The sequence below is a fragment of the Lygodium microphyllum genome, chromosome 13, assembly GCF_053477565.2.
Source record: "Lygodium microphyllum isolate KBCC chromosome 13, Lygodium_microphyllum_v1.1.10, whole genome shotgun sequence".
Lineage (NCBI taxonomy): Eukaryota > Viridiplantae > Streptophyta > Polypodiopsida > Schizaeales > Lygodiaceae > Lygodium > Lygodium microphyllum.
In genome coordinates, this window is record NC_141147.1 from 77,518,590 (window position 1) to 77,531,873 (window position 13,284).

Below are 13,284 nucleotides of genomic sequence, written 5' to 3' on the forward strand. Positions count from 1 at the left end.
TTGGCCATGTAATTGTGAATGTGCATTTTGCTATGGATGCACTTTTTGTGCGTAAAGCTTTCCAAAAACTTCTCATGAAGTAATGCCTTTGTAAAAATATCTACATTGGCGCATAAGCCTAGCTGATTCCCCCTATAGGGAGTCTCTTTCTAATATAAGATATGCACCTTAATGTAATTTTTGTATGCATGAAACATTAGGTTTCTCTTAATTGCTAATGAGCTTTGATTATTAATGAAGATGATAGTGGGGTTATTTTGCAAGTCAATCATAAGGTGTATGAGCTCAACTATGCCATGATATAAATGAATATGCAAGACATCAAATTATGAGCAACAATACATAGTTCTCACTAAGACTAGCCGAATTGGAATCTAAAAAAGCATTTCAAGTCTAGGTACTAATGGTCCTCCCTTGGGGATAGAATAGTTGCATATGCCTTTCCGAAGTAGCAAAATATATGCTTAATGACTTGCGAATGCTTCTCATCAAGACTACACATAAATTTCTTCGACTATAAGACCCGATATAGAAATATTTAGGCTCTTAACATATACACAAGTGGAGCCTTCTATAGCTTGTTCATAGACAACAACATCAAATTTATCTCCGATATCATAAATACTAAGATGTAAACTTGTCTCAATAATAGTAGGAGTTTTGTGGTTCTCAATTCTAAATCTACACACTCATACCACAAGTTTCCAGTTGAGCAATACCTTGATCCTCACAAGTCTAATCCCGTCTAAATCTAGAATATATCTCTCATTTGGCTCAATAGGTAGCATCTCATCGATATAGAAGCCAATGATACCCACCATATCTCTTCACATAGAGGGTACTCTGAATTGGACTATGCAAACACCATGTGCCATCAAGTATGTGTATAAATTCTCATATCAAGCACAAAGATCTTAGTTGAAGCCATGTAAACATATTTAAAACTGCTCTTGTTTTCTTACCCTTTTGGAAAAAGTTCATGAGACTATAATACATACACCTTCTCATGTAGATCACCAATCTAAAATGTGATCCGTATGTCTATTGGGCTTATGTGTGATAGATTCTACTTTGACAAACTCTTTGTCTTTTAAGAGATTTGTTCTCAAAATGTTTTGAGGCTTCCTCTCACATAGCTAGCTCATACTCTACCTCCAAACCATCCATGCCTCTCCACACAATTCAATGAATGTAAAAAAGCACAAAAGATTTAAAGTTTGTAGTAGACTCACCAAACTCACCTCTCTCATTGTAGCCTTGTTATGGAAAGAGAGCTTAATGGCAGTCTTGTTACCTCTCTCATTGTAGTCTCATTGTAGTCTTGTCATTGAAAGAGTGTCGTGATTTGAATGTGGCTTCTCTTGAGCTCTATGGCAACTAATTCACATTTTGTTCCCATTCAGTCAATTACCTTCAATAAAGACAAAGAGCAATACAAGAGAAGAAGCCTATCTTTTTTGGTTTGTCTTTCTCTTCACACACACACACACACACACACACACACACACACACACACACACACCACACTCGCTCGCTCGCGCGCAAGCAAGCAAGGAAAGGAGCCAAGAAACACCATGTGGTATACAAATGGGAGGACGAAAAAGAAGAGGAAGAAAAGAGAGGCAACAAGAGGCTTCATCCTCTTGGTTGCTCGCACACTCTCTCATTCACTCACTCACACTAGCTCACTCTCACAAGCTAAGTGATGGTGGAAGCAAAAGGTAGAGAAGGAAGGAAGAGCTCAAAATTTGCACACACAAGAATAAGAGTTTCTATTTATTTTACACATTATATGCATAGGGTTTCTTAAGCATATAAACTTAATCCTTGGACTTTTTCAAGTCGAGTCATCTATCTTTTACATGCCCATGGCTTTCTAGATTTGATATAACATAGGGACTTGCTTGCAAATCCACGTCTTAGGGGCCTCGTCTGCCACATAGATAGAAATTCAAAGTACACGAATTGTGACTCTTGGAGATAGTACAATTTGCACATAATCGAGATATGCTTTTACTTTTCAATAAAAATACATTGTAGCTGGATGAAATAAACGTCATGTTTGGGAACTTTTACTATTATTGAATTTTCTAACATTTAAAAAATAATATTTTCATTTTAGTAGACTTATATACATCAACTAGATTTAGTATGCTTTTCAATAGCTTTGACCAACCCTTTGATTTTGAAAAATTTTCATCCTTCTACAAGAACCTTCTCTATTTTGGATTAACATTACCCCCCTCTTTGATAGGGATTGTGGAAGAAAGGATGACAGCAATAGGTGAAATTATATCCTTCAAAAATTCTAGGTAGTATGATGGCAAAAATGTTGCATAGAGAATAAAAATGGCCATGTTGGTTTAATAAAATCCAATATTCACATTGAAGAAGAATGTAGGTAGTTGTTGTTTCTTACACACATTAGACTTTTGTTTTTTAAAAATGATGAGTAGTCACAAGTAGTACCTATGACTTAGAAGACAAGAACTCAACAACTAATAAATGTCTTGTCAATAGTTGTGAATGATTGTACTAAGTTCCTTGCTTGGAAGAGGTTCATGAATTACAAGTCCATGTGTTAAAACTGCAAAAAGAACGGACCCATAATCTTTTAGAAGAGGATAGTTTTATAAATCAATTGGATGTTTATTGAGATCCAAGCTTCCTCCCATGCAAATTGTATCAAATTAAGTAGCATCATGATATGCATTAGCCAATTTGTTTATTAAGGCTAAGGTTTAAGTGCATACAATAGGAGAGAAGATTTGCCATGAAGTCACAGAAATAGGATGGTTCCATGTGATCGTACATGTGTAGACTATAGGTGGCAGATACCCATCACTATCACTTTATTCTTTTAGTGACTATTGAATAAGAGAAGGCCGGCGATCACACATTGCAATTGTTGGAGTTCCCATAGATTGTCTCTCTTTCTTGCTCTCTTACTCCATCCACCATAGCTCTTGCTTTGCTCTTACTTGCACTTGTGTGCTTCCAATTGGGCTCTACCTTTCAATAATCTTATTGATATCCTCAAAGAGTATTGTGATGTGTTTGCCTAGAAATACTTTGAACTTAAGGATATTCTATCCAAAGTGTTGAAACATACAATCCTTATGAAATGTGATGCAAATCTCCCATCAAACAACGATCCTACCCCATGAATCCTTTCTATCATAGTTGCAAAGAGCTAGAAAGGTTGTAGAAAGTAGGATTTATTTACAAGATTAAGGATACATATTAGGTATTACCCATCATTGTGGTACTGAAGAAAAATGGTAAGATTCGAGTATGCATTAACTATAGAAAGCTCGATGCTGCAACAAAAGGAGACAACTTTATCAATTGCCATACAAAAATCACATTATCGAGTGGAGCAGCATCAAGGAAGCTTATAACTTCTTGGATAGATTTTTTGGCTATAATCGAGTGCAAGTTCACCTAAATGATCAATCTAAAATTGCATTTGCCACAAAATGGGATGTATTTGCTTAGACCCCTATGTTGTTTAGCTTGACCAATGCATTGGCCACATTTCAATGTCTCAAATACACTATTTTCAAGGATATGTTGAGACAATGGCTTGAGATGTTTGTTGATGACCTTTGCGTCCACTCTAATTGTTGCGGGGAGTACCTTGAGAAACTTTGATCTGTCTTTGAACATGTTGACAATGAGAACTATCCTTGAAATCCTTCAAATGCCAATTTTGAATGATACATAATATCATTTTATGTCGTATAATATCTAGGACTAGAATTGCAACAAATACTACTAGAATCAAGGTAACAATGAATCTCCCACTACCCATTAACCATAAATGCATTCTTTGTTTCCTTGGTCATAATTGATATTATCATTGCTTTGTGTTGAATTACATGTCAATAGTGCGATCATTCTACAAGTTGTTGGTATCTGAAAATGGATGTATACATTGGGAAAAATGTAGGATAGATCTTGACATCCACGGAGAGTGAATCTTCTTTCTCTAAATCTTGATGTTTTTATTGAAACAAGAGGTAGTGGGGGTTTTTTTAAAGCGAAAATAAATCGTGCACAAATTTTGAATATCTCTATCCTTCTACTTCCCCCTCTCCTCCTTTTAACTAAAATTTTATTTTTTTCTCCCATGAAATCAATTTGACATAAAAAATTGATCAACTGATCACTTTCCCTCTCTTCTCCATTTTAGTGAATTTTAGTGAGAGTAATCAAGGTTTTAATCATTCCAAACTCATCTTTGCTTTTTTTTTCTCTCCTTACAGCTCTATAATTTAGGTAAAATATATGTGTTATTTTTTCCAAGAGCATTTTTTCTCTCCTTGCATTTTTTCCAGTAGTATTTGATATCATTTATAACTCTTGCTATTGTTTTATAGAGTTTGTTTTGGGAAAGAGGTCACATGTACACACACACACACACACACACAAACACACATCCCTTTGTTGTTTCTCTTTGCTATTTTCAATCGATCTTGATGTTGGTTCTAACTATTATTGTCTTCTTATAGAGTTCATTTTGGACAAGATGCACATGTGCTCTATGTGTGTGTGTGTGTGTGTGTGTGTGTGTGTGTGTGTGTGTGTGTGTGTGTGTGTGTGTTCGTGTGCGTGCATGCGCTTTCTATTTTCTACTATCCTTTCAATACAACTTAATATTGGTTCTAACTCTTCTTGTTGTTTTAGTATAGAGATCATTTTAGGTAAGATTGTATATGTGATTATAAGTGTATCTGTGTGTGCTTTCTCTATTCTACTATTTTTTTGATACACCTTCATGTCAATTCTAACTCTTGTTATTGTCTTTTTATAGAGATTAATTGAGGCAAGATTACATTCTCTCTCTCTCTCTCTCTCTCTACAATAGAATTTGATGTTAGTTCTAGCTTAAGATCAATTGTTGTTGTAGAAATCAACACAAGGCATAACAAAGATTCCATTTTCTATTTTGTAGCTCAATGAATAAGTAAATTTACCATAGTTTGTGGTGCCAAAATTATGCATTTGATTAGTTATTTTTTATTAATTGGGATTGATGTTTTGCTTTATCTATTGTTTTTAATGGATTTTGATGATGATGATATTTCCATCTAATATTTTTGAAGCAATCAACACAAGGTAGACTAGAGATTTCAACTTGTGTTCAACAAATCATCTTAGAGATAAATATGCACTCTTTTGTGTTGCTTAAATTCATATGACTAATTATTATTCTTTTGGTTAATTGGGATTCATCATTAAACAAATCAATCATTATTTTCTCATATCTATCATTTTCAATATGCTTTGATGATTATAACTTTAGAATCAATTGTTGTTGTAGCAATCAACACAAAGTAGTGCAAATACTCTTATCTTATAAGTTTTTTCGCTTTTGTGTTGCAATAATTCATATGAATGATTAGTTTTTTATTTTTATTTTTGAAGTGCTATGCTTTTGTAACATGCATATATTGTGTAAGGTTTATGTGAAGTGTGTAACTCTTGATCCACTAATTTGCTATGGTGAGTAATTCATTTATGCTAGATGACATGGATCTAGCGGAAGTTGAGGTTCAGAAATCCTTTGAAGTGTTGGTACATGTGTCCATTCGGATCTTCATGCTACTTAGTTTTGATCCATGTAATTTATATATCATATCATCCATATAACATGCAGTGTTGTGAGTCATATAATATCTAAGGTGTCATTCTAAAGTGTCAATTTGGATTTGCATACCACATATTCGTATAATATATTGTGTCAAATCAGTCTTTATTTATTATAATGAAGTTTCTTTTAGCAAAATTCCTCAAGTATTCTTATAGTCCTTTTTTAATTTTCTTTCATGTAAATGTTAAAATTGAATCAACCCTTTGTGTCGATGTACATATGTATATGTGTTTTGATATCAATGCTTGTGTCTGGTAATAAAAGTATTAATATCTATTAATGTCATAGTTGATTTGTATGACATATTAGTGATTGCTGGTTGTTGCACTTGAAATGCTTATTATTTAGGATTTAACATAGACCTCTTTACATCTATTTCTTGAAAGAAAAATAAGCATTCTCTTGATAGAAGTATGTAAAAGAAGGGAATTGAATCATTGATTCATTGATATGTATCATTGCTCATTTTGGATGGTATATATCCGAGTATGAAGTGAGCTTTCATGTGAAAGCATATGTAATTGTAGATATATCAAAATATTGGAAGAATAAAATTTTAGCTCTCAAACAAAGGAAGGTTGATTTTCACCTTGTAACAAAGGTGTTGGTATAACATATATCTATCTACAAACAAATACATCTTGCACCCACTATAATCATTCAATGAAACATTGCAAATAATAAGTATTTGTAGCACCTTGAGAATGAGCAATTTCAAGATATATGTGTGATTAATTGTCTTCTATTACAAAAGTGTCCAAGAGAGGGTTGAGGAGTCTATACTACATGTATCAAATTTCAATAGCATAGAATGGTCATTTTATAGTATGGACATTTTGCACATGTAGTATATAAATTTCAACATATATATTGAACTCTATGAAGCTAAGTAGCATTGGCTCAAAGAATGTACACTTAAACTAGTTTATACCAATTGCAATTTTTGCGTGTATATTCATGAAATAGAGGGTTTAAGGCGTACTAAAGAGACTACGTCATAAAAATTGCATGAGAGGACTATATAATAAGAATTCTAAGAGAAACTTGGATATAAAAAATCACTCACAATCTTGAAACTATAGTGTCTCAAGTCACAACAAAGGGACATGGTTTTTGGGTAAAATTCACTCTCTTAACTAATTATATACTTACTTTGGGATTACTCAACTAACTTTCCTTTCCAATTACAAATACTTTGTTGCACAACAAACTTTATGTCTAGTATTCAAGTATTGCAGATGGAGAATGTTAAAGGGGAAATGGTTGTGCCTTGATCAAGATACATATGATAATATAGTTGTGGATATTATTATCATCTATGAGAGTTGTGAGCCCCAAATGTTGTAAATGGAGGATGATTGATCCTTGAATATAATGCATTAGGAAATCACAATGTTAGTGGATAATCTAGCTATTAGATTCTATTTCAAATTAGATGGTAAAAAGGTTTGAAGACAAGTTGATGGTATTGTTACCAATGGCAAGTGTATGATTCTACTCATTTTAGAAATTATAGAGTTTGCATAAATATTTCAACTTCACAAGTTGCAATATCCAACACATATAAACTTTGAATTTTTTTACTTGTAATACTTTCATTTTTATTATTTTATAACTTTTCATATATTTATGCAATTAAATTTATAACTATGTGAACATTCATTCATGTAGTTTAAAATTTGAGATAAGATGCATGTCTCTAACTAGACACCAAGTGAGAGAAACGTCTCCTCTAATCTTGATTAGTTTAAACATGTATACACATTTTTTTAAATCAATATAAGATACATACACCATCCAAATATACACTTGGGAATGGGGAGGAAGACGCCTCCTCTACAATGTCAATTGATAGAGTATGTGTATATTCTTACAATTTACAATGAATTTTCTAAACATATATAGACATTCTTTTTTTGAAATATGACACAAAGATATGCATACTTATATGTCAGGAAGAGAGAGATATATATTTATATTTATATTTATATTTATATTTATATTTGCAAGTACAACATGTAAGTGTCATACTAATACATTTATACACACGTTGGCTGTACAAAGATATTACTTTAAAATATAACTAATATCATACATGACCGGTCTATAATGGTTTAAAACTTAGGGTTTTTAAGATAAAACTAGTTTTTTATTTTTTCATTATTTCATTTCACACATTCTCTCTTGATCTCTTTACATTCTCCACATCTCTTCTACCTGTTGTGATGGATGCTCACATACATATTGATGAGTGGATCCATTGCACTTGCTTTAATAGCCAAGGTGATGAGGTCTTTGATATTTTCTCAAAGATCTTTAATCTAGAATACATATCTCGCCTCTTGATTCTCCAATTTAGATCCTAAAAGACTTTGTGAACATTGTCGACACTTGTACATACTCCATCGAGGGATCCAACATGACTTGGATATCTTTGGAATAGCTCATGGTCCTTCAAGATGGGAAAAACTAGCAAAAGTGGTAAACAAGTCTTTGACCCATGTGGATCCTTCACACAAGGCATGCATTGTTCCCATTGGAAGTGCACTAAGTACAACTTCTTTGGAACTATAGAGTATGACTGTGCATTAACAATCTATCTCCTTTCATTGGATACACCCATAGAGGAGAAGAAGGATGAAGGTACAATTCCAAAGGTTGATACTATGACATGTAGGAGAGAAGAGTCAATAAATATTCTATTAAATGGTAATGGGATAAAGGTTGGCTCTCATAGTGCAATCCTCTTTAGAAGAGCCACATCTTTACAAAGCCAAACTTGCCTCCTTGACACACATTAAAATAGATGGCTCACAATACATACTCTTATCCTATATAATTCAATATTTGGAAATGAAGGAAGAAGAGTCGTTCTCTGTCATTGTCTCACAGATTCAATGGATAACTTGATTGATTATGATTACATGGATGTGCATCCAACAATGGCAGAGGTAGAAGCTATGATAGCACAAGCTTAGACACAATGAGTGCTATCATCACAGTAATAGAACATATTGTCAAAATTTGTGGATCTCTCTCCTCAAAAGGATGCCTTATTGACACATGAGGAGATAAAGATAGAGGATGAGTTGCAAAAGGTAAGATCCCTAACTACCATACATTTCCATGTATTGAAACTTGAGAGTAGGATAGATCGGGTCCTTATGAATCCACAATAAAATATTGGATTAAGACGAGGCTTGTATCACCCATATCTAAGTCTAGCATTCAACGTCTATTCAAAAGTGGCACCAAATGACACACTTTGAATAAGGGTGTAGTAGGCCTCATCTTGACCCAAGATTTCACTAGTGGACTCATGGGGACCTGATGCACCCTATGCATGAGCTTTGTTACATTTTGATAACTCTAGGCTTGTTACTAATCTTGTTGTTGATTTGGCCATGTGATTCAAGATGTACTATATAAAGATGAGTTTGCATCGAGGCAAGGAGGATCTTGACATGTGGACTAACAGAAGGATTTAGCTCTGAAGGAGTACATCGATAACCTCGTTATATTATTGATATAGTGGACTTTCACAAGAAATGCTCACTAGGAAGGGAGGAGACAATCATGAAAATTTGGGCATTGTTGACTAAGTTTGGACCTTTTTTGAATAATAGCTGTAACATCGAACTTGGAGAAGATAATGCAAGTTAAGCAGTTAAAGCTTCTTTTTAATTTGACCAACTGTGTGGTGGAGCAATGTATGTGTTATCTATGTTAGATGAGCATGCCAAAGTGTCACACTCTTCTCCTTAAGGAAGAGTTGAAAGGGAGCCATATCATTTTTGAAGAAAGGAAGAAACTCATTTTTGCATTTGAAGACCCCTCCTTTCCACTATTAAAAAAGCCAAGGAATGAATGCTACTTTTTATTTGCATGTTTGTTATATGTGCCCTTCCTATTAGTCATTGCTATCAACTATTGCATGTATTTTTCTTGATACAAGATATTTTGCTTTGTTCCAATACATATGAAATCCTTAAATAAATGTGTGGTATATGAATGCCCAATGACATATTGTGTATTTACATATGATAACATATGATACATTTGTATATGTTAGTGTAATCGAATTTAATCATGCAAATTACACATGTTATCTATACATACAATTGCATATATACAATAATGTAACTCATATTTGTGTACAATATAGGTGTAATACATCATACATGATATGGGTATGTACTACTACTTGTAATGTGTGCATACATTAAACACAAGTTAATAATCGTGCACTTCAAGAAACGAATCAAATAGCTATACTCGAAATTATTGGAATTGAGTATACTTTGCACGAGACTATATATATAGACACACACACACACACACATTCCAATGTCACAAACTATATAAAATGTTTTGGCTTTCCAAGTTGTTATGCAAGCGTACATGGCAAGACCTTGCGTCAAAGTGGTAATTCCATGGGGAATGTCCCTTGCCATATCGAAGCCGAATGATTAAGTTTATATCTTTGTTAGTGATTATGATGTGCTTTGCACATGGATGGTGTCCAACTATGTATCATCGAATAGGTTGACGATTAGAAACCCATCTATGCAGCTATTTGTAGGGTCTTCATGGTTGCACTAGTCCACTTGCATAGCAGTTAGCCAGCCACTCGCATATCTTCACAACCCAATCAACCACATGTCCTACAAATTTTCCCAACTACCTTTTGGAAGGAAGATTTTGGGATAAGGAGCTTGTAGCCCTACTAAATGCACCTTATCTTGCATAGGATAACAATGCTTGATCTACATCTTCTCTTCTTCTATGGTGGTCTTATTGCTCTAGGGGGAGCATTTGCTACTAACCTAGAGGAGGCTTTGCTCTAGGTAGTTGCACATGGTCTTTGTCGAACAATGGTGAGTGGCTTGCTTGGTGCATACCATGCAAGCTCAAGGAGAGTGGGATGGAGAAGAGACAAAAGTTAAAAAATTAAAAATATAAGCAAGATGTGAAAATGAGATGAATAATGAACTTTTAACCCATTTTAACCCTAAACTAGGTAAATGCAACTTCATACACGAAATTCATTGTGTGATCATAAATCCATAACCTTTTATTTGAATGTGACAAAACTTCACGTGTGCACCCATTAAGTTGCCAAGAGCCCATTAATTTTTTTTAAATAAAAGAAATCGTAGTAGGGCCTTAGTTCGAAGTTTGGCATCTAGAGCAACTTTTCTACTTGGTGAATAGCTTAATGATTGTGTTACAATTGAAGATCTAAAGTCCTTTATATAGGTTAGAAGCCCAAAAGAGTGCCTCTAGATGCTAGACTTCAGACCATGCCCTTCTAGCATTTCTTTTTACCAAAAGAAAATTAATGAGTTATTTGCCACCTAATGAGTACACATATGAAGTTTCATCATATTCTAATGAAGAAATTGACATTTTTAAGATGATCATACTTAAAATTATGGATGGATTAACAATCAAGGAATTAATGTTATAATTATTGATCCTTAGAAATTTCACACCACATAGACAGCATGAAGGCATTGAGAATAAAGTGCCCAACAAGAAATGTGCATGTTTTTCTTATTGAATTCAAGACAAGGATAGTAAAAATGTTAGTAAGTGGTAAAAAATACAATAAAGATGCACATTATAGTTGAGAGCAAAAGGGCAAGAGCAATAACTTTATTCATCCTTTTAAGTTAGTACAACGGTTTTGTAGTGAGACATAGTCATGTGTCCTATGCATTTAGAGAACACTATTCAAAAAAGATAACATTAAAAATAACATTCATTTGATTGAAATGAATATATCCTTCATTGCTTGAATGTTTTTTACAAGCTTAAAGTCATTGGGGTTACAATAATGCTCTTTACATGTATTGCACAATGCTAAGCATCAATCATTAAGTCTACCAAAAAATTATTTATAACCTCTTTTATAGAGCATGAAGACATTTGTTTGTGAAACAATTGGGTCTAACATGACCCTGTACCAAAAACCACCTCCTATTTTCTATTCGACAAAAGTCTTGTAGAAACTTGTGAATAAGTCTCGAGAAGCTATCTTTTGGAATTATGAGATCAAAATAGTATTAGTACTTCCTCATTTCTCTTAGGGTCAATGTACATAGCCTCTGCTTGCATTTCTTATGAGGATGTTGAGGGGGGCCCCTCTTAGGTGTTTTGAGAAAGATGGGTTAGGTTAAGATGGAGGTGGTATATTGATAGGCTATGAGGTATCATTGTCACATACTACATCTGAGCCAATAGATGCTCCATTGAGCTAAACACAATATGGAGCTCTGAGAAAAAGCTTATTTGCAGCACTAGCCATCTTTTTTGTGCAACAATATATTTAGAAACTCACTGAATAAGATAGAGAGTAAAACCCTAATATACACTATTTAAACTTGAAGTCTTATTCACATAGATGCACACACTCTCCCTCTTTTAAACAATAAATTAGGTTCATATTGAATGCATTATTCATCTTACTATCTTAGCTCTTTTTAAACCCATTTGCTACCTTCTTGAAGCCTTGTATCTAGCCAGTCCGCATGGTTTTCTTTGGCACTTTGATGCATTATAGTATGCTATTTTAGTGATATGATGTGATTTGATCGTGTCTGCAATTGATTCATTAGCATTCTTATTTGCTTTCTTATGCAAGTGTTGAGCTTCATCTACCACTAGGATAGCAATTTGATCATTTGATTGTTAAAATTCAGTCCTTCACCATGCTCATTTTTCCTTGTATGCAATGTGTGCTATCCAATGTGAATTTCTTATGTTGACCAAAATCAAATGCTTCTGTTTTTTGCAAAGCATCATCCATAAACCTCGAGGATATGCTACAAAGGAAACATTATACATAAAATAATTTAGACTACCTTGCACAATTCATGTACTTCTAAGATATTGACTTTGTACATAGCATGTAACTGTACTAGAACTTTTATCCCTCACTTGCACCATGTTTTTGTAGAAGCTATATATAATATCAATAAAGTCTTATTTATCTCTATTGTTAAACAACATTTCAAAGTAAGGGAGCTAATTGATTAAGACTAATCCAAACCTTGGCTTTTGCCAACCTTATTTTCCTCCATTACTTCGATCAGGAACCACAATATGCAGTTTTTTCCATCCATTGAAATCTTGTCGTGTGCAAATTGTGACATTCCTTTCCTCATTGATAACTTCCTAGCCTTGGCTCCTCCAAAGCAAGGCTTCTTTTGTAAGTTTATAGATTTTCCTAATCTCTTCTTATCCTTTTTAATCATTACTTGATGCTTGTGAGCCCAATCTCCTATAACACTTTCTTCACTTTCTTATATGTTCCAATGGTTTATTTTTCTAGTTGCATTCTATAAGCAAAGAAAACATATGCATACACAATTTTCTTAATAATCCTATCAAAATCATGCAACAAACAAATGTGAATACAATCCAATGGAATGTTTAAAATGGGATTCCATGTGGAATCTTGTTTATTATATGTTTGTGTAGCACTTGTATTGTCACTCTTTACGAATTATTATTCCTATCATTTCCTTCCACCCTCTCCATTAAGAAATATATACATGGATAGTTTGCATTTCATAATTGGAGATTCCACACATACATTTTAAAGTTCCAAGTCTCTTGCAAGG

The 13,284-nt window shown here is 33.6% G+C and overlaps 1 protein-coding gene across 1 annotated transcript in view; it reads left to right on the top strand.

The window, feature by feature from the left end:
• LOC148026808 (Nucleic acid-binding, OB-fold-like protein) overlaps positions 1 to 4,838 on the top strand; it is a 53,605-nt gene extending 48,767 nt beyond the window's left edge. The window contains exon 4 of the mRNA XM_087691340.1: positions 4,817 to 4,838. Within this exon, the coding sequence (XP_087547466.1) occupies positions 4,817 to 4,823 (7 nt within the window). The 3' untranslated portion in view covers positions 4,824 to 4,838. The remainder of the gene's footprint in view (positions 1 to 4,816) is intronic.
• The last annotated feature ends 8,446 nt before the right edge of the window (positions 4,839 to 13,284 follow it).